The 25,859-nt window shown below is 42.0% G+C and overlaps 1 protein-coding gene across 4 annotated transcripts in view; it reads left to right on the forward strand.

Annotated features, from left to right (window-relative positions):
- Positions 1–25,521, forward strand: part of LOC139275187 (microtubule-associated tumor suppressor candidate 2-like) — an 876,619-nt gene extending 851,098 nt beyond the window's left edge. For all 4 annotated transcript variants that reach the window (XM_070892299.1, XM_070892303.1, XM_070892301.1 and 1 more), the window contains 7 exons: positions 1,519–1,733; positions 3,954–4,059; positions 6,083–6,156; positions 8,076–8,174; positions 14,189–14,308; positions 22,003–22,100; positions 22,749–25,521. In XM_070892299.1, coding sequence (XP_070748400.1) covers positions 1,519–1,733; positions 3,954–4,059; positions 6,083–6,156; positions 8,076–8,174; positions 14,189–14,308; positions 22,003–22,100; positions 22,749–22,956 — 920 coding nt within the window. In that variant the 3' untranslated portion in view covers positions 22,957–25,521. The remainder of the gene's footprint in view (positions 1–1,518; positions 1,734–3,953; positions 4,060–6,082; positions 6,157–8,075; positions 8,175–14,188; positions 14,309–22,002; positions 22,101–22,748) is intronic.
- Positions 25,522–25,859: the final 338 nt, after the last annotated feature.

Consider the following 25,859-nt stretch of genomic DNA (forward strand, 5'->3'; position numbering starts at 1 on the left):
GAATTGTGACTAAGGTTCTATTGTGCCTGAGTCGTGCTCAAGATAAGGTCATTCACCACCTTGGGGATATATACTTCAGGATGATGTGTGGCCTTTTCTGGAAGTGCAATTAGATGTTTAAAACTTGTTAGTCCTAAATAGACCGTACATAGATGTAACCCTTTGAAGTGCAAAGTATCTGCATAATGTCTGATAAAATCTTTAGCCCCGAAATTAGTCCAGAATGTACGCAGGCCCCACCTCTGCCCACTCCGACAGGGCCTTTGATATAAGGGGTCCGTAGATTTTCTAGGTCCTTGTTTTCTGCAGTGTTATTTTACATTACAGAAGACAATTTGGGAATATGTCTCTGTTCATCATACAACCAGAATGGAACAGATAATTAGTCGACATGTTGAATTACTATCCACACTTTAATCACTTTGTGTAGAAGTATAAACGTCTGGCATATTCACTCTGAATATTGCCTCTGGAATTTAAATTCTGTCCCCTGGTACTCTGTATCAGGACTCTGCTGGTCTTTCCAGGCTTAAATTCAGTTTCAAAACTGTTAAACCCAGGTATTGGATGTTCATACAGATTTGTTTTACATTTTGACTTTAAAACTGTAATTAACTTGTTCTTACAGATGTGTGAACAAGTACACTGATCTAATGTGATGCCACATGAGCTCAAAAATCTTTGGTATATTAGCTTCATGCTAATGCAGATGTAGTAACTCCTTCCACTGCCAGAATATCTGCTCATTCATTATTGCCCAATTCTTATTTTTTTCTATTGAAGATTTATTAAGCTGTATCCTCCCTCTTCTTGTAGTGATTATAATGCTTGGAAGAGCAATTCCATTGCATTGAAGCCAGAGAGCAAGCGATTGTATCTCACAGCACAACTTCAAGCACTGCCATTATAATCAACAGGGGGAAAAGTCAGCTGAATGAACATATTATTAGTGGCGTTCATCTCTTTTCTGCATTTAAAACAAATGATTCAAGTTAACTTTCTACCGTCGCCACTAATTGATACAGCCACTAGTTGGCATTTAGATCTAGCAATCACTGGCTGTTGCGTGGAGTGTTATTACTACACCCATTTAGCATATTGATATCAACAGTCTGTAGGAAGAAAAACCTTAAGCAATATGTTTCAAGATTGTGCTGATATATGCTTCTTATGTGATACTCTCAATTCATCACCTCAAATTGCTTGCAATGGACACCACAAACAACAGATCTGCAACTATCAGTACTTCACCCTAGATGTGCTAGTATGCTCTCCAGACACAACCCATGTTTGGGAATAATCTGAACATTTCTTTTCACCATTGCACTTTACTGAATATCACTGATGACCTGATCATGTTCACTGATTGCTGTGTTCAGATTTTTTAATGTTTTGCAAATATACTGTGGTGATAGTCAAAAGCTTAGAGGTGTTTCAGTGCACACGTTCTGCCATTATTTGTGGCCTCAATCTTATGACGATCTTCAGTGGTTTTATTTTATGTAATATTTGTTTCAGCCCTTAATACAACACGATGTGAAAAGCTGCAAAAAGAGAAGGAGGAGCTGGAGAGGAGGTTTGAGATTGAGGTGCATAGGCTCCACATGCAACAACAAGGAGAGATCCAGGTCCTTGAAGAGAGGCTGAAGGCTCATTATAATGCAGAAAAAGACCGTCTCATACAGGAACATAGGGAACACCTCAAGAAAATCCAATCTCAGCACAAGGAACAGGTCCATGTCAATAACTTATTTTATCATCTATTTAACGTAAAAGGTAATGGGACTGAAAATCCACGGCCCTTCCAGTGCACTCCCACCATAAATCTAGTGGGATGCGGTTGAAGAGCCACCAATTAGGCAGGGACCTGGATATGCCGGATACCCACCTTTTCTGACGGTTTCCACAGGGCTTTGTTGGGACCTGATATTCCGCCCCAAACAAGGACAGCGGTATAAGAGGAGGCACAACCAAGGGAGGGGACTCCAAGGCTGGGAGTATCTTTCGGCCCGGCCTGCCAGAAGAGCGATGGGCCAGTCCACCAGAAATGGGAATCCTGAGGTTCCAGGACTGAGTTGTAGCCTGGATCTCAAAAGTTTGGAAGATTGTCAATTTTTTTCATTCTATTTCAGTGCCAGGCCAAATCTCAAATCATTTCTCTAGGGAGTACCTCAACAACCTGTTCCGCCCCCCTCTCCACATCAAGATAGACAGGATTCCCAGCCTCCCCCCTCTGGAAGATGTCAATTCCCATCCAGTTTATTTAAATTAGGTGACCTGCCTTTGACCTCTCATGCTTTGGCCATGTCACAAGTGGGCACCTCCTGGCATTTATGCCTGGATGGATGGCCTGCGTATTTTCAGGCCCATTGTCTTTAGAGATGTTTTCATTGCAAGAGCCTGGACTTATACCACCCTAGACTGATAGTGTGTTTTCCTTTTCCTAATACCTGTTAAGTGTTCAAAGTATAATTACTTTGGATCACCTGAATGAGAGTCCAAACTTGTGTCATATGTCATACTTTGACACTAATTGGCTAGCCTCATTGAGGAAAGCTACTGTAAGAACATCAAACCGTGCAGTAAAAGCTGTTCTTTTGAGGGTGGAGCTAAAGCATAGTGTTGGGAGAGTAGGAGATGGAACAATACGTTACCAGGTTTATTTCTTGTCTGAAGAAGGCGTAATAGCTCCAAAACCTAAATGAATTCTGAAGATATTCCTCACGTGAAATAAATTAGATAAATCACTATATTTTTGTGTACTCAATTTATAAAACAAGGTGATTTTGCTAAAATTAATTCACTGACTTATATTTTTAGTACTTTTCTACTATTAAGTCACAGCTGGCTGCCATCTTGAAACCTCCATACTAAAGCTGGAGTATAAATTATGAAGCTCTTTTAGCCCCAAATATTACTAATTTTCCTGCTCCGTTATAGTGCCAAGTAATGTTCCCTCCCATTTTTTTAGATGCAGGCCCCTTTAACTGGTTTTGCGGCCCATTCAAATTCCCGCGCGTGCACGGATTTTTCTTTGTAAAGCTGGTAAGCGGCCTGCGCAGGACCTCCAGCTTATTGGCCGGCCGCATAGCTTAATGGGAACATTGGTGTCAAGATAGTATCTGAATACTCTTTTTAAAAAATGCATTAGAAACTTAAAAAATAGAACATTTATATGGTTTTGAATGCGTCTTTGTCAACAAAAAAGTCTCATTGTGAAACAACTTTCCTTTTCTTGTTCTTATCAAATTGAGAGATATTAGCACTTACCTAACATACACAATGTCTGTAGAAAATGTTCCCAAGCCAGTTATAGCACAGGTTAGATATATAGAGTAAATCTCCCTTTCTTCTACCCCAACAATGTGTTTAGCCTTAGCCTCAGAAACATAACCCGACTGTATCACGATAACATTTCAATTTCTCACACCATTTTTGTGGTCTCCCTGACTGACATTGCCACCTAGTGCCATTTAGTCTTGTCACCATTTTTAATCAGCCAGAGAAGAAACAGACTTTTGTCTCTTCAGTCTGGGCTGTATTGAAGCTCAGGTGCTAAAGTTAATGTGACAGCCTGCTAACCTGCTATATTGCATTGTCCCACCAATACATGTTTCAATATGTCTTTGTTTGTAGCCAATGAAAACCATCATTTATGATAGTTGCAATCATAATATTTTTGTCACAATTGCTGTATCATTAAATTATCACATTGGGACATCTCCAATTATACATTTGCAGCTTTAGATGCTTAGCACATTATACAGGCACTTTAATATTCCAATATGAACTGTTATTATATCTATATTATAAATTAGTTAAAAAATGTTTACAGTTGAAAGATTGTAAATATAGGAGCAATTGATTGTTAAGAAAAAGCAGTTGAGATAGTCACAAATTGTCACTTCAGAGGGGAATTGCTCTACAGCTGTTTTATTCTCGTGTTTTATCAGATGGAAGATATGTCAGCTATCCATACCAGTACAATGACAGACATGGAGAATAATCATACTGTCACAATAACGATTCTTCAAGATGAGCATGAAAAGAAACTTGAAGGTACTATGTAGGATTAATATAAAGAAAATTGCTGTGTGACACATTGCTGAAAGCACTGACGGAAGATAACAGTTTACAGGAATACAGGGACAAACTCTGAGAACTTTATAGTATGCAATTGTTGAAGGGAGCATTAATGAGACCAGTTTGTAAAGAGGTCCAGCATTCTGCAAGTAATGTTTTACATCGTTATTACTCCTACTCTTTTTCCTGATCTTTTTATGGTGCACTCCTTGATTAAAGTGGTGTATAATCAGTTTGATTTTGTTTTGATTCTGTGGATGTCTGAAATACTTGCACTTATTGCTTGTTTATCTTCAAACTCAATAAAGTATATATGTTTTCCTTCCAAATGTTCTCCAAAGATTTAACAGGTGCCTAAAACCCTCTGGTACCTTATTCCAAGCAGTCATTCTTCTGCAGACCATTTAGTTGGAGGCCATCACAGCCGTACCTCCTATCAAGGGATTGAGGATAATTGTAGGAGCCCACCAACTGGCTGAGATCAGTAAGCTCAGTACAGACCTAGAATCAAACCAAGGATCTTCTGGTCTGTAAAGCTTAGTCCGACACCAGATGGTGTCATTACTCTCTATGTCAATGAGGAGAAACGAAAAATTGTTGAGAGAGAGATGTTGAGCAGCACTGTTAAGTATATATTGGCGTATTAATGATTTATGTTGACAAAACATTAATGATCAGTCATTCTAGGGTAGGTAATGGATAATCCACCAATAATGACAATTGGAAAATACCAGTTGCATGTGCTTGGTCAGTGTCGGTCATAAAGGGGTATTGTTTTCATTTATTGGCAGAGATTTTCATACATAGCACAGATTATGCAGACGGTGGGCAGAGAGCGTGCACCACCTGCCTGATGGCACCAGTGAGAGGCCTGAAGCAGTTTCATGATCAGGCCTCATAATTTGATTGACGAGCTGCCAGTACTTAGTGTTCATTGGCAGGCAGCTTGCCAATTGGGGATGGGGGTGGGGGCCAGCAGTAAATCTGCTGTCTGCTCCGCTGTGCCAAGCCAGAAGTACCTGTTTTTTTTCGGGGGGGGGAGGGGAAGAGGGGTAGGGGAAAGAGGGGGTCGGAGTCAATCCCATTCATGTCCTTCCTGGCCCCACAAATACCATGCCACAGGTTTTTTTGGAGCGGTCTGCTTTGCTTCCTTTAAGGTCTGCGGGTTCAGCTGCTCAACACTCAATTCCACTGGGCAGATTACATAAACGCACACTCCACCCAGTGGAACCCCAAAATTGCATCTGGGTCCTACATAAGGCGTAGGACCGTGATTCAAACATTTTTAAAAGGCTCCCTCTTGTTTTGGGCTGGAGCTCTGGCCGCCCATTTTGTGGCATCCTTGAAAATCAAGTTGGGTGGGCCTGTAGTAGCCAGTACGTGGTAGGCTTTTAAAAAAAATTAATGAATCTCTACCACACCTTTTTCAGCATGAACAGGATAATAAGCAGACAAAAATCATTCCCTAATGTCAGCAGTGCATTTTCTCTATATTAATAGCATTTTCCAGTAATTTAATAAAGTTTTTGATATTTGAAATGTGATCTCCCATGGAAACTGTCTCTCACTGGCAGTACTGGGAACTGGTATCACTGCCACTTGTAGTAACTGTTAATTTAGTGGCAAATTCAGAGTTTTCCTTTGTTTCCAAGTCTTAGCAGCAAGGAACTATTTTTGGACAAAAGTACATTAACCCTCAAAAAGGCAGTGGTGCATTGAAGAAGGTTCAGAAAATGGCAGGAAAATGATTCTGGAATTTAACACTTTAAAAGTTATGAGGAAGTTTCACCAACCAGATTTGTTCTCAGTGGAGAACAGAAGATTGAGAAGAATCACGGCGTGCAGCTGCTGAAAGATATATAAATGTTAATAGGCCAGTTAACTTGATCTTAAGCTAGTTATCATGTGCAGTTCTGCTCTCATCCCTGCTTTAAGGGGATTTGACCTTTTCAAAAGCATTTATTCAGTGAAATTTCACTTGCAGCATTTTTTCTTTCAGAATTAAAAGCCATCCATGAAATTGAGAGGATGACATTAGAAGATGATTTTGAAAAACTACGACTTTCTCTTCAGGTTAGTACCATATAACGGCACTGTGGTTTACTGTGCTGTTAACTAGAAGCTGTCTTTCTGACAAAGGGTTTTGCAAATCTTTTCTCCTATGTTTACAGACACAAAACTCTATGATGGAAATCATGTCATTTTGTCGTTTGTGTGTGATATTGTAACAAATATGACTCATGGTTATTTTCCTTCTTGAAACATTTTTTCCCTGCAGACAGCAACCCTTTGAAAGCATGAGATGTGCAGGGCACATGATAGCACGCCATTCTTCTTTATTGCAGATTTGTAGAATGCAGGCTTGTGCCCAGGATTCTCCACACAGTGATTTCCTTATCTTAGCACTGCCATCTACAATGGTGTGGTTGGGAGAATAAAATTTAGAGAACGAGTCATACTCACAAGCCTGCTAGTGCTTCGTTCAAGAATGGCATGCTCTTGGCAGAGGAAAAATGTACCCCAAAGAGGAGCCAAAATCTGGCAAGACAGCTCACCAGTAAGGGGAAATTGTGGTGATAAACCTCTCTGTCTCTCTCTCTTCCTTTAAGACGCTGCTTAAAACCTACCTACCTGTCCTATTATCTCCTTATATGGCTTGGTTTCAAATTTTGTTGATAAAGTTCATGTAAAACGCCTTGGAATGTTTTACTATGTTAAAGACACTCTATAAATGGAAGTTATTATTGGTAGTAGTTACAGAAAAGCTGAATAATTCTGAAAAAAGGGGCAAAGGATAAATGTGGACAAAACTATGGGGCCGAAATTCAGCCTCCCGATAAGGCCCGTTAACACCAGAAAGCCGCGGCCAGGCGGCGGTGTCAAATGGCCGCCGCTTGCAAAATTCTCCTCAGTGGTTTTTCCGGCAGTCCCCACTTCCGTCCCGCTGCAGCCGAACCCTCCTAAATGCATTATCAAAGCGCGCACTGCCGATCTCCCGCACCACAAGCAAAATTCACCTAAAAAAATCTTGTGGCTGCCGCTCGGTGCCACGACAGTTTTTTTCTGTCAGTGCTCTGTGATGGCAGTAAGTGCACAATGGCGGTGCGGCCGCCATCGCCATTAAAGGCAAGGGTGCACTGCCGCCATCTTTTTTTTGTCGGCCGACTGCCAGGTCGGCCCAACAGTTATGCCCCTGGGTTCGGACGGGGCCACCAACAGGCAACCTGGCACCCCCTCTTGGGTGCCAGGCCACTGGCCTGGCCAAAACCCTCGCTGGTGGCCCAATGGACCCAACTAAAATAATCGCAGAGCTCGCAACAGCTCTCCCCTTTAAGTGAACAGGAGAGACATAGTGACGTGCCAGAGAGATGACGTCATCAGTGCCTACGCTGATGACTGACAGCTGTGGCCACTCCACCCACTAAAAAAAAAGACAAAGAGCTGAATTTCACGCAAGAGGCCACCACATCCATCGCGCCAGTGTAAGCACAGGAAAAACGGTAGGTGCGACTCATTTCCAGCAGAGTTGAATTTCTACCCCTATGTCTTCTGATATTGAAGAGTTGAAGTTCCTATAGAGGTTCAGGCAAAGAGGGGGTGGCCCTAAGTGGGGCTGAATGCTATCCGCTAGTAAAAAAAACTCAGGTGCAATCTGCATGGATGCAGTCATCCAGGTATCTCATACATGGCCTTAAATGAGAACAATTTACTGGTATCAAGAGGAATGTGAACACATTTCTTGAAACATTTCCATTTTCCACATTTGCGGTTCACAGAAGGAAAGAAGAACTTTTCATCAGCATTCTCTTTGGCTGGGCCGCCCGCTGACAATGATCCAATGATCAGAGTCTGCACAGCACACACTCTGGCCAGTTCAGTCCACATAAGACAATCATAGGGCCCTGATTACCATTTTAAGACAAAATAGTTTTCACAATTTATCAGCTCAAATTTCCAAAGATAACATTTTGTTTTTTGTTTCTGAATTCAAGGATCAAGTTGACACATTAACGTTTCAGAATCGTTCACTGAAGGATAAAGCAAAACGATTTGAAGAGGCCTTAAGAAGAAATACAGATGAGCAACTTGAGGTATACAATGCATGAAATGTGTGTTTGTCATAACAGAAGGAAGTTGAGGCCAAGTTATTAAATATATTTAAGAAGGAGATAGATAGATTTCTCGACACAAAAGGCATCAAGGGGTATGGGGAGAAAGCGGGAATATGGTGTTGAGATAGAGGATCAGCCATGACCATATTGAATGGCGGTGCAGGTTTGAAGGGCCGAATGGTCTACTACTGCTCCTATTTTCTATGTTTTTTTTCTATGAAAGGATTCTCTTTTTTAATTTTCCATTTTTTCCTCTATTTCACACACAAGTTGTAACCATCAGAGCAGATGAGTAACTTACTGACTAGTATCCACAGGGCTGCAGTGATACCTACCCTCCGGTATGGCTCAGAGATAAGGACCATATACAGTAGACACCTCAAATCGCTAGAGAAATACCACCAACGATGTCTCCGCAAGATCCTGCAAATCCCCTGGGAAGGTTCTCAATCAGGCCAGCATCCCCAGCATCGAAGCACTGACCACACTCGACCAGCTCCGTTGGGCGGGCCACATTGTTCGCATGCCTGACACAAGACTCCCAAAGCAAGCGCTCTACTCGGAACTCCGACATGGCAAGCAAGCCCCAGGTGGGCAGAGGAAATGTTTCAAGGACACCCTCAAAGCCTCCCTGATAAAATTCAACATCCCCACCAAAACGTGTGAGTCCCTGGCCAAAGACCGCCCTAAGTGAACGAAGAGCATCCGGGAGGGCGATGAGTGCTCGAGTCTCGTCACCGAGAGCATGCAGAAAACAAGCACAGGCAATGGAAGGAGCGTGTGGCAAACCAGACTCCACACCCACCCTTTCTTCCAATGACTCTCTGTCCCACCTGTGAGAGAGACTGTAATTCCCATATTGGACTGTACAGTCACCTAAGAACTCACTTTCAGAGTGAAAGCAAGTCTTCCTCGATTCCGAGGGGCTGCCTATGATGATGATGATCCACAATTGTGCTCATTTTACCTCCATTCCTTCGAGCTAGCACCTGGACCTGGAAATTTAATTGCACAACGCTCAATTTGTGCGCAAAAAACGGTTGCTGCAGGGTCCAATGTGATGTGCATCTGTTCACCACATGCCATATTGGCTAGGGTCTGCCTGAAACTGGCGTTAGGCCCATTAATTATACAAATGTTTCAGGCCCTGTTGTGAAAATGGGTTGCTCAGGTGCACAACAATCAAACTAGCAGTCCTTAAAGGGACTGCTGGTGGCTGCCACCAAAAAGATACCTTTTTTACTACCTAAATGTGGAGCCAGGAGAAGCACCCCTGCTCATTAAAACTGCAACTCACTTTTGATTCATGCTCACGCCGCTCTAGATTGCCTCACCCTCATCTTGGACTCATCTTAGGCCCTTGGTGATCACCCCAGGACTGGAGAGCTGCCTGTGGGACAGTGATTGACGCATCGCAGCTCGCCGGTAGCATAGAAATGAGGCCGGTGACCCAATTTGCCATAGCCCTGCTGCCCGCCTCTTTATTAAGTGTCTGCAGCATGCGTTGACGCCAAATTGTGCCCCATGTTGGTCGCGATCCAATTTCTAGGCCCTGGACACCACACATTACTTCACCACAGTGGGACTCAGCAGATTAGATGGCTGAAGCTGTATCCCACTATTAAGTGATACAGCACGTTGAAACACATTACACCAACGTATCCCTCCCAACTGGGTGGGTATAGTATCTAATATACATAGATAACCCTGTCAGTTGCAATGACAGGAATTGTCCTAGTGCCATAAGCCATGCGACCAAGAACTATAACATTGTTGCTTCATGAAGTCATTGGTTCCACGCTCTGACATTTCCTAGTCTTCATTTTCCACCAGCTTAAACAAATCTTGCACAAAATGTGCATGAGCTTCATTGCAATGGCAAAATGCCTGTGAATGCGCATTAAACACAGAAAATAGGTGCAGGAGTAGGCCATTCAGCCCTTCGAGCCTGCACCACCATTCAATATGATCAGGGCTGATCATGCAACTTCAGTACCCTATTCCTGCTTTCTCTCCATACTCCTTGATCTCTTTAGAACATAAGAACATAAGAACATAAGAATTAGGAACAGGAGTAGGCCATCTAGCCCCTCGAGCCTGCTCCGCCATTCAATAAGATCATGGCTGATCTGGCCGTGGACTCAGCTCCACTTACCCGCTCTCTCCCCGTAATCCTTAATTCCCTTATTGGTTAAAAATCTATCTATCTGTGACTTGAATACATTCAATGAGCTAGCCTCAACTGCTTCCTTAGTCAGAGAATTCCACAGATTCACAACCCTCTGGGAGAAGAAATTCCTTCTCAACTCGGTTTTAAATTGGCTCCCCCGTATTTTGAGGCTGTGCCCCCTAGTTCTAGTCTACCCGACCAGTGGAAACAACCTCTCTGCCTCGATCTTGTCTATCCCTTTCATGATTTTAAATGTTTCTATAAGATCACCCCTCATCCTTCTGAACTCCAACGAGTAAAGACCCAGTCTACTCAATCTATCATCATAAGGTAACCCCCTCATCTCCGGAATCAGCCTAGTGAATCGTCTCTGTACCCCCTCCAAAGCCAGTATATCCTTCCTTAAGTAAGGTGACCAAAACTGCACGCAGTACTCCAGGTGCGGCCTTACCAATACCCTATACAATTGCAGCAGGACCTCCCTGCTTTTGTACTCCATCCCTCTCGCAATGAAGGCCAACATTCCATTCGCCTTCCTGATTACCTGCTGCACCTGCAAACTAACTTTTTGGGATTCATGCGTAAGGACCCCCAGGTCCCTCTGCACCTCAGCATGTTGTAATTTCTCCCCATTCAAATAATATTCCCTTTTACTGTTTTTTTTCCCAAGGTGGATGACCTCACACATTCCGACATTGCATTCCATCTGCCAAACCTTAGCCCATTCGCTTAACCTATCCAAATCTCCTTGCAGCCTCTCTGAGTCCTCTACACAACCCACTTTCCCACTAATCTTAGTGTCATCTGCAAATCTTGTGACACTACACTCTGTCCCCTCTTCCAGGTCATCTATGTATATTGTAAACAGTTGTGGTCCCAGCATTGATCCCTGTGGCACACCACTAACCACCGATTTCCAACCCGAAAAGGACCCATTTATCCCGACTCTCTGCTTTCTGTTCGCCAGCCAATTCTCTATCCATGCTAATACATTTCCTCTCACTCCGCGTACCTCTATCTTCTGCAGTAACCTATTGTGTGGCACCTATATCGAATGCCTTTTGGAAATCTAAATACACCACATCCATCGGTACACCTCTATCCACCATGCTCGTTATATCCTCAAAGAATTCCGTGTGGGGCCACATCTAACTCCCTTTTGAATATATCTAATGAACTGGCCTCAACAACTTTCTGTGGTAGAGAATTCCACAGGTTCACAATTCTCTGAGTGAGGAAGTTTCTCCTCATCTCGGTCCTAAATGGCTTACCAATTATCCTTAGACTGTGACCCCTGGTTCTGGACTTCCCCAACATCAGGAACATTCTTCCTGCATCTAACCTGTCCAATTCCGTCAGAATTTTATATGTTTCTATGAGATCCCCTCTCATTCTTCTAAATTCCAGTGAATATAAGCCTAGTCGATCCAGTATTTCTTCATATGTCAGTCCTGCCATCCCGGGAATCAGTCTGGTGAACCTTCGCTGCACTCCCTCAATAGCTAGAATGTCCTTCCTCAGATTAGGAGACCAAAACTGCACACAATATTCAAGGTGTGGCCACACCAAGGCCCTGTACAACTGCAGTAAGATCTCCCTGCTCCTGTACTCAAATTCTCTCACTGTGAAGGCCAACATGCCATTTGCCTTCTTCACCGCCTGCTGTACCTGCATGCCAACTTTCAATGACTGATGTACCATGACACCCATGTCTCGTTGCACCTCCCCTTTTCCTAATCTGTCACCATTCAGATAATATTCTGCCTTCCTGTTTTTGCCAACAAAGTGGATAAGCTCACATTTATCTACATTATACTGCATCTGCCATGCATTTGCCCACTCACCTAACCTGTCCAAGTAACCCTGCAGCCTCTTAGCATCCTCCTCACAGCTCCCTGCCACCCAGCTTAGTGTCATCTGCAAACTTGGAGATATTACATTCAATTCCTTTGTCTAAATCATTAATGTATATTGTAAATAGCTGGGGTCCCAGCACTGAACCTTGCGGTACCCCATTAGTCACTGCCCGTCATTCTGAAAAGGACCCGTTTATTCCTACTCTTTGGTTGGCAGACAGGAAGCAGTTCTCTATCCATGTCAATACATTACCCCCAATACCATGTGCTTTAATTTTGCACACTAATCTCTTGTCAAAAGCCTTTTGAAAGTCCAAATACACCACATCCACTGGTTCTCCCTTATCCTCAAAAAATTCTAGAAGATTTGTCAAGCATGATTTCCCTTTCATAAATCCATGCTGACTTGGACCGATCCTGTCACTGCTTTCCAAATGTGCTGCTATTACATCTTTAATAATTGATTCCAACATTTTCCCCACTACCGATGTCAGGCTAACCAGTATATGATTCCCTGTTTTCTCTCTCCCTCCTTTTTTAAAAAGTGGGGTTACATTAGCTACCCTCCAATCCATAGGAACTGATCCAGAGTCTATAGAATATTGGAAAATGACCACCAATGCATCCACTATTTCTAGGGCCACTTCCTTAAGTACTCTGGGATGTAGACTATCAGGCCCTAGGGATTTATCGGCCTCCAATCCCATCAATTTCCATAACACAATTTTGTGACGAGTAAGGATTTCCTTCAGTTCCTCCGTCTCGCTAGACCCTCGGTCCCCTTGTATTTCCAGAAGATTATTTGTGTCTTCCTTAGTGAAGACAGAACCAAAGTATTTGTTCAATTGGTCTGCCATTTCTTTGTTCCCCATTATAAATTCACCTGATTCTGACTGCAAGGGACCTACATTTGTTTTCTCTAATCTTTTTCTCTTCACATTTCTATAGAAGCTTTTGCTGTCAGTTTTTATGGTCCCTGCAAGTTTACTCTCATACTGTATTTTCCCCCTCCTAATTAAACCCTTTGTCCTCCTCTGCTGAATTCTAAATTTCTCCCAGTCCTCAGGTTTGCAGCTTTTTCTGGCCAATTTATATGCCTCTTCCTTGGATTTAACACTATCCCTAATTTACCTTGTTAGCCACGGTTGAGCCACCTTCCCCGTTTTATTTTTACATCAGACAGGGCTGTACAATTGTTGAAGTTCATCCATGTGATCTTTAAATGTCTGCCATTGCCTATCCACCGTCAACCCTTTAAGTACCATTCGCCAGTCTATCCTAGCCAAAACAGCAACTAATGTGTGAAGTACCTTCGAAATATTTCTGAAACGCTTGATTAGAAGCTGTGTATGTTTTTTTTAATTAATGGATTTACCGATGTCCAGGGATCATTAATGATACCCTCAGACACAATGTCATGAATCAAAAGAAATCCTACTCTGGCATTATGCAGCTGGTCAGTGATCAGGAGCACTAGATCCTGCAGGTCAATACCTTCTTCCCATTCAGTAGTCATGACATTTTCATTAAAAGGCAATTATTTGTGCCAACCTTATTTGAAGGCAACAGCAGAATGTAAAGATGGCTCCTTGGAAACCAAAGCTACCCTCTTCAGCCAAGGTTAATGACACCCCGGCGCCAGACAGAGATTAAGGTGAGAGAGGGATTGCCTATCAGGCAGTGTGAGCAAGATCCTGGAGGAGCCACTCCAGATGTATGGACAAACTGGGATACTGCTGTAGCACTATTTGTTTGGCTACTAAAAACACGGGCGTTAATGCAGCTATTCATTTTGTACCAGTATTTTCAGAACCATGCTTATATTGCCCCCTTGTTGCAGCAAGCTTTTTAAAATTAGCACCAGTTATCATAATGAGGTGTGTGTGTGTGTGTGTCATAAATGTGAGGAGTTGCTCCAATATTTTTCTCTGTTTTTATGATATATTAATTTTTATAATATTTTACAGATCGCCTTGGCACCATACCAGCACCTCGAGGAAGATATGAACAGTTTAAAACATGTTCTTGAAATGAAAAATCAACAAATCCATCACCAAGAAAAGAAGATTATGGAACTGGAAAAACTGGTTAGAAAAAATCTCATTCTATTCATGAAACTTCACACACCCAATCTTACTTTCCATTAATGAAAACTTAATGAAAACTTAAATCGGGCGGGTGTAGAATTGCAGCAGTTTCACATCAGGCGTGTTGGCTTAAAATACTCCCACCCATGTGAGTTGTCCATGACGGTCCTGACGTTCCAGGTCCCGAACTTCATTTTGAAGGGTGGAAGATGCCTGTGCGTGAGTTCTTTTAACGTGGGGTGGCCGTTGCACACCAGCTACCACACGGGCTTAGCAGAGCAAGGTCTTGGTCCAGTGGCAAGGAGGTCTGAAGCGACTGGAGACCAGGCTCTACTGTATGGGCTTAATTGCCTACGGTGATGTGTGAGCCATAAGCTCGGCACTGAGCAGCGCCATCAAGAGAGGTAGCGGCAGATCTGAGGTGTGATGAGGGGAGGGGATGAGACACGCTGGGGCCCTGCTCCAGTTTAGCTTCTCGAAGGGTCGTGGGAGAAGTCAGAGAGGCCACCGCCATTACCGGCACCACGTGCCCGACAATGGTTCCGCCGCTGCCCTTCCAGCTGCTTTCACCTCCGCAGTTTTGGCCCACCCCAGTGTCAGCCCACTACAACATAAAAGCGTAAAAATTCTGCCCCTTGGTGGGAGATGAATTCTTGGGCTGGAACTTGGGTGCTTCAGTTTTCCACCCCATTTACATTGTAAGAACATAAGAAATAGGAACAGGTGTAGGCCAGACGGCCCCTCGAGCCTGCTTCGCCATTTATCCGATCATGGACTCAGCTCCACTTCCCTGCCCGTTCCCCATAACCCCTTATTCCCTTATCGTTGAAGAAACTGTCTATTTCTGACTTAAATTTATTCAATGTCCTAGCTTCCACAACTCTCTGCGGCAGCAAATTCCACAGATTTACAACCCTCAGAGAAGAAATTGCTCCTCAGCTCAGTTTTAAATGGATGGCCCCATATTCTAAGATTATGCTCCCTAGTTCTAGTCTCCCCTATCAGTGGAAACATCCTCTCTGCATCCACCTTGTCAAGCCCCCTCATAGCCTTCGATAAGATCACCTCTCATTCTTCTGAATTCCAATGAGTAGAGGCCCAACCTACTCAACCTTTCCTCATAAGTCAACTCCCTCATCCCCAGAATCAACTTAGTGAACCTTCTCTGAACGGCAAGTATATCCTTTCGTAAATATGGAAACCAAAACTGTACGCAATATTCCAGGTGTGGCTTCACCAATACCCTGTATAACTGTAACAAGATTTCCCTGCTTTTATACCCCATCTCCTTTGCAATAAAGGTCAAGATTCCATTGGCCTTCCTGATCATTTGCTGTACCTGCATACTAACCTTTTGTGTTTCATGCACAAGTACCCCCAGGTCCTGCTATACTGCAGCACTTTGCAATTTTTCTCCATTTAAATAATAACTTGCTCTTTGAGTTTTTTTCTGCCAAAGTGTATGACCTCACACTTTCCAACATTATACTCCATCTGCCAAATTTTTGCCCACTCACTTAGCCTGTCTATGTCCTTTGCAGATTGTTTGTGTCCTCCTCATACATTGCTTTTCCTCCCATCTTTGTATCGTCAGCAAATTTGGCTACATTACACTCAGTCCCTTCTTCCAAGTCGTTAATAAAGATTGTAAATAGTTGGGATCCCAGCACTGATCCCTGCGGCACCCCACTAGTTACTGATTGCCAACCCGAGAATGAACCATTTATCCTGATTCCCTGTTTTCTGTTAGTTAGCCAATCCTCTATCCATGCTAATATATTACCCACAACCCCGTGAACTTTTATCTTGTGCAGTAACCTTTTATGTGGCACCTTGTCAAATGCCTTCTGGAAGTCCAAATACACCGCATCCACTGGTTCCCCTTTATTTACCCTGTGCGTTACATCCTGAAAGAATTCCAGCAAATTTGTCAAACATGACTTCCTCTTCATAAATCCATGCTGAATCTGCCTGACTGAATGATGCTTTTCCAAATGTCCTGCTACTGCTTCTTTAATAATGGACTCCAACATTTTCCCAACCACCAATGTTAGGCTAACTGGTCTATAGTTTCCTGCTTTTTGTCTGCCTCCTTTTTTAAATAGGGGCATTACATTTGCAGTTTTCCAATCCACTGGGACCGCCCCAGAATCCAGGGAATTTTGGTAAATTACAACCACTGCATCCACAATCCCTGCCGCTACTTCTCTTAAGACCCTAGGATGCAAGCCATCAGGTCCAGGGGATTTATCCATCTTTAGTCCCATTACCTTACTGAGTACCACCTCCTTAGTGATTGTGATTGTGTTAAGTTCCTCTCCCCTATAGCCCCTTGACTATCCACTGTTGGGATATTGTTAGTGTCCTCTACAGTAAAAACTGATACAAAATATTTGTTTAGAGTTTCTGCCATCTCCATGTTTCCCATTACTAATTCCCCGTCCTCTTAAAGGACCAACATTTACTTTAGCCACTCTTTTCCTTTTTATATACATACAGAAACTCTTGTTATCTGTTTTTATATTTCGTGCTCATTTATTTTCATAGTCTATCTTCCCTTTCTTAATCATTTTTTAGTAATTCATGAAATTTTGAGCCAGCAAGTGCAGACACTTCTTCTGCCCATTCCAGTATGGTAAAACAGCAACATAGTCCCAGTCTACCCCAGGAATCCTACTAGATGACCCTGATAGGCCAAGTGGGACCAACACCTGCTCATATAAGATGGATTGAGACCATGGAGGTATTTGAAAATGAGAGTTAGAGCCTCAAAATTTAATAGAGCGATGGAAAAAAGAAAGACTTGCATTTATATAGCGTCTTTCATAACCATTGGATGTCTTAAAGCGCTTTACAGCCAATGAAGTACTTTTGGAGTGTAGTCACTGTCGTAATGTAGGAAACGCGGCAACCAACTTGCGCACAGCAAACTCCCGCAAACAGCAATATGATAATGACCAGATGATCTGTTTTTGTTATGTTAATTGAGGGATAAAATTGGCCAGGACACCGGGGATAACTCCCCTGCTCATCTTCGAAATAGCGACATGGGATTTTTTCTGTTCACTTGAGGGCCTCAGTTTAATGCCTCATCCAAAAACTGCACCTCGGACAGTGCAGCATCCGTCAGTACTGCGCTGGAGTGTCAGTCTAGATTTATGTACTCAAGTTCCTGGAGTGGAACTTGAACCCACATCCTTCTGACTCTGAGGCGAGGGTGCTACCCAGTGAGCCACAGCTGACACTGAAGCTTGGCAAGAATAGAGATCGTGGCATAGAAATTCAATGGTGCCATGTCCGTTTTTCTGGCACTAAACCTCCAGTATGACTGGCAGGAAGCAAACACTCATTTCGAACCAGAAGTGTGCCACACGTCATATAGGTATAAGGCAAAAAAAATATGCATCCAGAGCCAGAAAGGTCATCAACTTGAAACGACTGTTTCTCCCTCCATGGAAGCTGCATGGCCTGCTGAGTGTTTCTAGCATTTGCTGTTTTTATTTCAGATTTCCAGCATCCGCAGTATTTTGATTTTGTTTTAATGATACACCTGGATAGGTGTGGTCAGGTGAGAAGGAATCAGCATGGATTAATGAGAGCGAGGTCTTGTTTACCAAATTTGCTGTTAAATTCCTCAAGGAAATGACTAACCTTGCTGACAATGTAAATACTATGAATAGGAAATATTCAGATTTCACTAAGGCTTTTGATACAGTTTAGACAAGAGAGAAGAGGTCATCGAAAAACAAAGAGATCTGCGTAAGTTGGAAAGATGGGCTGAAATGGGGCCCATAATATTTAATGTGACAAGTACAAGAAAATGAGGCTAGCAAAGGGAAATAAGTAGCGAGAATATAAGAATTTCTCACTTTGCGATCCCACCCGGAAACTCGCTCATCAGAAGCACATGTCTGGTACATCCATCTGGTACATTATGGCACTTGGATTATCACCAATTGTGGAGGACATGTTTTCTCCAGTGACTTCTTAAGAAATAATCATTTAGTATGTTAATTATTTTATGTTCATTCTCATCCTTGTTCATCCCTGTGAGCATCATTTAGGGTTCTACCTCTCCTCTGTGCTTTCTCACTGTTACAGTATTGGACAAATTTCTTACTGTAATGTTTTGTATCTTCAGTTGTACTCATTTCCAGCTTCTCACTTATTCCTCCAGCCATTTTTTAAACATGTTTTGGAGTGCTCTTACATTCATCCCATTGGTTCCCTCCTGAAAGATTTGTAAAGTTTGTTTTTTTTCTCATTATTTCACTTCTCGTTGTCCCATTTAGGGTCACATTTGTTTAGTTTGTGCTTGCTAATCCTAGACATGTACCTATTCTGCTTTTTCAGCCATATAGCTTCGAGCGTATTTTTACAGTTGCTCATTCTCTCTCACTTTTCTTTCCACTCTGGAAGTAAAAATTTGTCCACGTTGCACCTGTTGTCCAAATGGAAAACAGGGGCAGAAATTACCAATTTTGTGGAGCTATGCCCAATATGTCCAACCACATATTGGGTTTGCCGATTTTATTTTAGCAACCCTAAAAGTCGCCTAAAATAGGCATATAACCCCTTTCATGTGTTGTTAATGATAATAATAAACTTTTATTTATATCGCGCCTTTAATGTGGTAAAACATCCCAAGGCGCTTAATGAGGGTCTTAACGCCCAAATTAGATGAATGGGAATTGGCACAGGCAGCTCACCCCAATTAGTGTAATGAGGTCCGAGGCCTAATTTCAGGCGAACCTCAGGCCTCCCAGTTCGAGTGCACGTTGGAAGCGCACCATCAATTCTGCACCCAAAAATGAGCCGTAACAAATTTCTACCCCTCTCTCTCATTTACTTGTTTACTCACCTGACATCTTCATTATCTCTGAAATACTGAAAAAGGGAATAATAATTAAATACAAAAAGGCTCTTTGGGGATAACTGGTCTTCATTGTTATAGAAAACTTCGGCACAGTCCCAGTGCTCCTGGTTTTTACTGTGAGCAGCAGATCTGGTAAAAATAAGGCTGATAAATAGATATTCCTCCCCCATCCCTTCCATAATAAATAATATGTATGGTTGTGAAAAGCTTGAAAATTTTGGATTTTTCCCATGTTCTCCTTATGCCCATAGTTTAGATATTTCTCTCCATTTGTCCCATGAAACAGAAAAATATACACACTTAAAAAAAGAGAGAAAAGCCATAATCAGAGATGAAAGAGCAAGAATAAAGACTGAATGAGAATGCAGACAAAAACAGAAATGGAGGTGAAAAGGCATTCCTTTCAACATAGAATCATAGAAACATAGAAAATAGGTGCAGGAGTAGGCCATTCGACCCTTCGAGTCTGCACCACCATTCAATAAGATCATGGCTGATCATTCACCTCAGTACCCCTTTCCTGCCTTCTCTCCATACCCCTTGATCCCTTTAGCCAAAAGGGCCATAACCAACTTCCTCTTGAATATATCTAACGAACTGGCATCAACAACTCTCTGCGGTAGGGAATTCCATAGGTTAACAACTCTCTGAATGAAGAAGTTTCTCCTCATCTCGGTCCTAAATGGCTTACCTGTTATCCTTAGACTGTGACCCCTGGTTCTGGACTCCCCCAACATCGGGAACATTCTTCCTGCATCTAACCTGTCCAGTCCCGTCAGAATTTTATATGTTTCTATGAGATCCCCTCTCGTTCTTCTAAACTCCAGTGAATACAGGCCCAGTCGATCCAATCTCTCCTCATATGTCAGTCTTGCCATCCCGGGCATCAGTCTGGTGAACCTTCGCTTCACTCCCTCAATAGCAAGAACGTCCTTCCAACATGGTACACTAACAGCCCTGTATACACAAGTTACATTTACATGCCCTTAAAGAATACTTACATTGCACATTCTTGTTTTATTTCCAGAATGTTTGGACCCCACACAGCTTATTTACAAATGCATGCTCCCAGTGCAGAGTCTCACCTGCTGGGAGCACATATCAGGAACTTGTGAGCACAATTCCCATGATTTTCCATCCATAATTTATCAGTCTGTGCTCCCAGGGAAATGTCCATTTGGAAAATCAGTCCTCCGAGTCTACTTATTCAATATATTTACCAAGACAGTGTTCTCAACACCTATAATCACAATATAACATTAAAGCTCAGAACTATTTGGCCTGAAATTGCGGTCGGAGGCTTCCCGCGTGCAGATGACTCCAACCACAAAAATATTTACGAATGTATCTGGTGGTCTCAGAGGAACGAACACTTGCGCTATGAGGCCTCCATACGCTGCCCAGCGCAGAGGCCCACGTATTCCAGGAGCGTATGTGCAGCCTGGGATAACGTGGGCCGGACCAACCAATGAAAATGGCGTATCCTCATTCACAGAAATGGTGAATTTGTACGGAGATCACCATTTCTACGATTGGGAATACCCCCAAAAACACAAACATTTTAAATATATAAGAAAATCACTTCACACATTTAAAATTAATTGAAATTGAATGTAATTAAACGTTTTGGACAAAAATGTATTTTTTGGGAAAAAAAATGATGGGCTAGACTTTCCCTAAAGCCCCTCAATGCCCGATTGCCGCCCAGAAAAACTGCTAACGTTCTGCAACTAATGCTGGCAAGAATTTCCATAATGAACGTAAAGTAATATCGCCCCGTGAGAAAATGGATCATGCACCAATATTCTCGGCGCTTTCTCGACGGTTAAAGGCAAAACTAGGTGAAACAGGCGGTCCTTAAAAAAAATGTTTTTAATTTACTCTGAGGCTGCGGTTGGGCCTAGGGAGGGGGGAAAACTTTTTTTTTAAATTTCACTAAAAAAAAGTTAAAAAACATTTCCAAGATAGCTTTATAGTTAATCCACGTTTTACAATTTAATAAAAAGAAATAAAGAAACTTTAACTTACCTTTCTTTGCAGAGTACTCACCTACCACCCTGTTTCAGCTGCTTTCACAGGGCAGTTCCCTCGGCGATCTGGACCGATTCCGTTGAGGCCAAACTTACGCCCTGGCGATTTTCTCGGCGGTGGACATCGGCGGTTTGGTCCCGGCAGTTGTTTCGAGATGTGGGTGGTTCCATTTAAAAAGTAAGGGGGAAACTTTCACTGGGCTGTTTCTTTCATAAAAACAGCTGTACCGCTGAGAAAACCGCCGAAAATGAAGGTGAAAGTCTCCCCCTATATGTTTTAATAGGGGTAAAACTTGCCTTAATAGATAGGGTTTTTAATATAAAAATTATTGATAACATTTTATTTTTTTATCATTTAAAACTCTTACGCTGGTAAAAGCAGCCCTTATGCTTTTACCAGGCATAAGAGTTTGTAGGACATTTGCTGGACAAGAGTTGGCCAAATACTCTTGCCCAGCGAATGTCCTACAAACTCTTATAGCCCAACTCTCCGCCAGCGAAGGCCCTTCTCCAGGGGCTGCGTTGGAACTGTCAAAAGTAATTTTGACAGTTTGCAAGTGCCGGATTTCGGTGCATGCGCATCGTGCGCCGAGAACCGGCACTTGCGGGGCCTCTACGGGTGCGTGCGCACATCGTACCCGCCCGTAAATACCGTGATTTTTGGCTCATTGTCTTCTGGCAGCGTTATCTATCTATAAGACTTTGATAGTCGTTAGATTTATGTGATAATATTCGGTATGTTACAACAATTTTGGTGAAACTAAGTCATTTTTATGTCATCTGTGTAGGCTGAGAAGAATGTGATATTAGAAGAAAAAGTTCAAGTACTTCAACAGCAGAATGAAGATCTGACAGCCAGGATTGACAACAATGTTGCTGTAACAAGGTAAATAATCACATGCAACACATTTTTTTAAAAAGAACAGGCTTGTCAGTTTCTCTACAGCAAGCAAGTAGAGAAGTCTTTGAGGTAACTGGTAGAATATTCACTAACATGCGACAGCCAATTTCATGTTCCCAATCAGGAGCAGTGCTCGCAGAAGAATCCATCATGGGAAATTTCAGGTACACAGCCTATGATTTTCCATCTATTCATTTCAAATTAGCAGAAAATCACAGGCTGTATACCCATAATTTCTCTTGATGGGATTCCCGTGAACACTGCTTTCTGCTGGCTGTGTGGAACCAGCCCTGTAGTTAATTTTTGAAATTCCTTCTATTACTTTATTACTTTTCTTGTATCCATTATTATTTTACACAGAAAATGGTCCATCAGGCAACTTTACTGACTCAGAAACCAGTTTGCTATCACTGAGCCAAGACCAAGAGGAAATGCTCTTTGACTGTTAATGAAACTATTTTCAGGTGTTCAATTTTCAGAGCTACCCATGTGTTAGGTGTGGAGGAGGGATGGTTAAACGCATTCTGGCAATAAAAATGTTTTCAGTTAATGACTATCTTTAAATATTTTTTCACATGTGATTGACAGATTATTTTGGACAAAAATGCCTATTTTTTTTACTTGTTCTTGCAGACAACTGTCTGAGGAAAATGCAACGCTGCATGAATATGTTGAAAAAGAAAGTAAGGAAAAGAAACGGCTCAGCAGAACAAACGAAGAGCTGGTCTGGAGACTTCAGACTGGAGAGCCCGTTAGCCCAGTCAAACTATCCTCATCTTCAAGCTTCCAGTCTTCTCAGGGCACACTTGCTCCATCAGCAGCGAGTGCTAACCCAAGATGATGAAAAGGCATCAGAATGAAAACATGTGGGCCATCTTAATGTTACTCATGTTATCTATGAAGCTCAGCTCTGCTGAATATTATGCTTGGTTTTGCTCAAAGAGTGACCATTTGTGAACGATACAGATTTACAAAAGTTGCTTTGAGCATGCTTATTAGCATACTGCAATATGCAAGAGGATTTGCTTTTAAATCCCCAATAGGTCTTGCTATTGAAGTCACTGATAGTAATGCATTTCAGTGCATTATATCTTGTAAAGATGTACCCTGTACATTTTGATGTCAGGAAACTCTTCCGCAGTTGTACCAAGGCATACTATTGCCTGTTATTGACCATGTATGCAAAAATCAACGAGCAAGATTTTCCTTGACTAAATGGGCTTTTAAAATATTTGAATCTATGCCCAAATTATCTTTTTGGGTTCCTTCCTGTAACAGTTTGAAGATAAGACTTTTAAGTGAGAGTTCAGGATTTTGCTTATTGCTGTTAGTATTGGACGAAAGTGCGAAATTATATATTTTTACACATTTGTCGTAATATCTTAGCCTGGTGCCTCTTTTAAAATATGTCCCGAACAGAGTGTGTTAATCACTCCCTCCAATAAATCTCCCCTACACAAAATCTGGGTTAAGGGGGACAAAAAGGTCATCATGCAGTCTAATATCACTAGGTGGTGCTACAGATCACTGAAGTGCACACCAGCAGCTTGAGATGGAACAACACTAATGCCTTCCACACAACAGCAGCTTTTAAAGTACACTCCAAAGCTGCCCTTTCTTTTTGCAACATGTTCGTAATTTATCAGGTCCAAAAAAATCTGTTCTTTTGTAGCAGAAGGTCTGAATTAAGTAACCTAATCTCCATGTCTGCTGTCGGTATTTTCCCACTCGACTCAAACAATGGTTAAGGAAGTGAATGCACTGCTAGTTGTACAGCTCCAACTTGTACCTCATGCAGTGAATGTAAATAAATGCAAAATTTGCATATTTAAACAAAGATGCATAATAACTTTTCAGTATTTATATGCAGACACCCTACCTACACAACATTAATAAAACGATAAAACCTTAATAAACAGATTGTTAAGAGACAATTCTCCCCCAAAGGATTACCAAGGTCACAAAATCAAAACCAGTGCTGCACTCTGAAAATTGCTGCCTCCTTTGAGCTTGCTTGTTCAGGTTGTACTGCATGCCCAAATCTAGGTAAGCCTCCTACCTGTGTGAACTGAAAAGTTCTATCTTTTGGTTATATTTTAACAAAATATCAGAATATTTTTAAAGGTCCAGAAAGCATCAGAAACACTCAACACAACTGATGGGGACTGAACTGGAGTAAATTTAGTTGGTGATGTCAACAGTTGCCGAGATTGATGTGGAAATGATGATGATAAAATCTTAGTAGTAGCCACAGGGTCAGGAAAAGCGCTGGGGTTCATTTTTATTAAGCCCACATACTTGAATCTTAAAAAGTAGAATATAGTCACATTAAAAATTTGGAAATTGTGACAGATTAGAATGAAGGGAATACAGTTTTTTTTTTACACAAAAGTTTTACAGAATTGATGAAGGTTATGAAATAATGTAGGTTTTCAGTGTCTCCTTGAAATAGGGTTGGGTAATCTCTATCCAGTTCATAGAAGTTGGGAAGCTATAGCACAAAAACTATTATTTGACATAGAAATAAAGCACCTCATCACATCTTTCAGGAATTTTCCAAAGTGTTTTACAATGAATTATCATTGAAGTCAATCACTGTTACGCAGACAAACTGACTGCTGTATCATTATCTAATTTTATTTTGCACATGTATAAAATGTTTTTGCCAAGTTCAAAATCACATTGGGACAACATAAAGATAGGGAGAGAGCAGTAGGTGAGATGTTGGCTGTAATTCTGATGTTTTCTTTTCCAATTATGAAAGTTTATTGAAAATGTCTCAGGCAATTGTAATTCAAGTACATTGAGTTATTTTTTTTCACAAGATTCACATTTAGTAAATTAATGCGTCACTCCAATGTCCTTTTGTAATTATGAAATCCAGAATAAGCCTACAAGAAGACAGTGGCTCCCTTTTCACCCATTTGATATTGATTTACTCTATTGGATGTAATTTTACCTGAATTCACCCAGAGGTTTTCCTGGTGCCATTACATCAGTGTGCTGTGCAAGGTACTTGTATCCAATGAGTGCTTGTCACCCTTAGCGTGTGACAGTTGGGAATTCTGCATGCAGAATGTGTGACGGGAGGAACAGGACATAAGGTGCAGGTCACAAAAAAAAACAAGGGGGCACTTGAAAAGTATTTGGAGCGTGCCCCCCCTTTATTCGGGGGGCACTTGATTACTGATACAGCTGAAAATAGAAACATAGAAACATAGAAAATAGGTGCAGGAGCAGGCCATTCAGCCCTTATAGCCTGCACCGCCATTCAATGCGTTCATGGCTGAACATGAAACTTCAGTACCCCCTTCCTGCTTTCTCGCCATAACCCTTGATCCCCCGAGTAGTAAGGACTTCATCTAACTCCCTTTTGAATATATTTAGTGAATTGGCCTCAACTACTTTCTGTGGTAGAGAATTCCACAGGTTCACCACTCTCTGGGTGAAGAAGTTTCTCCTCATCTCGGTCCTAAATGGCTTACCCCTTATCCTCAGACTGTGACCCCTGGTTCTGGACTTCCCCAACATTGGGAACATTCTTTCTGCATCTAACCTGTCTAAACCCGTCAGAATTTTAAACGTTTCTATGAGGTCCCCTCTCATTCTTCTGAACTCCAGTGAATACAAGCCCAGTTGATCCAATCTTTCTTGATAGGTCAGTCCCGCCATCCCGGGAATCAGTCTGGTGAACCTTCGCTGCACTCCCTCAATAGCAAGAATGTCCTTCCTCAAGTTAGGAGA

The sequence above is a fragment of the Pristiophorus japonicus genome, chromosome 10, assembly GCF_044704955.1.
Source record: "Pristiophorus japonicus isolate sPriJap1 chromosome 10, sPriJap1.hap1, whole genome shotgun sequence".
In the NCBI taxonomy this organism is placed as follows: Eukaryota; Metazoa; Chordata; class Chondrichthyes; family Pristiophoridae; genus Pristiophorus; species Pristiophorus japonicus.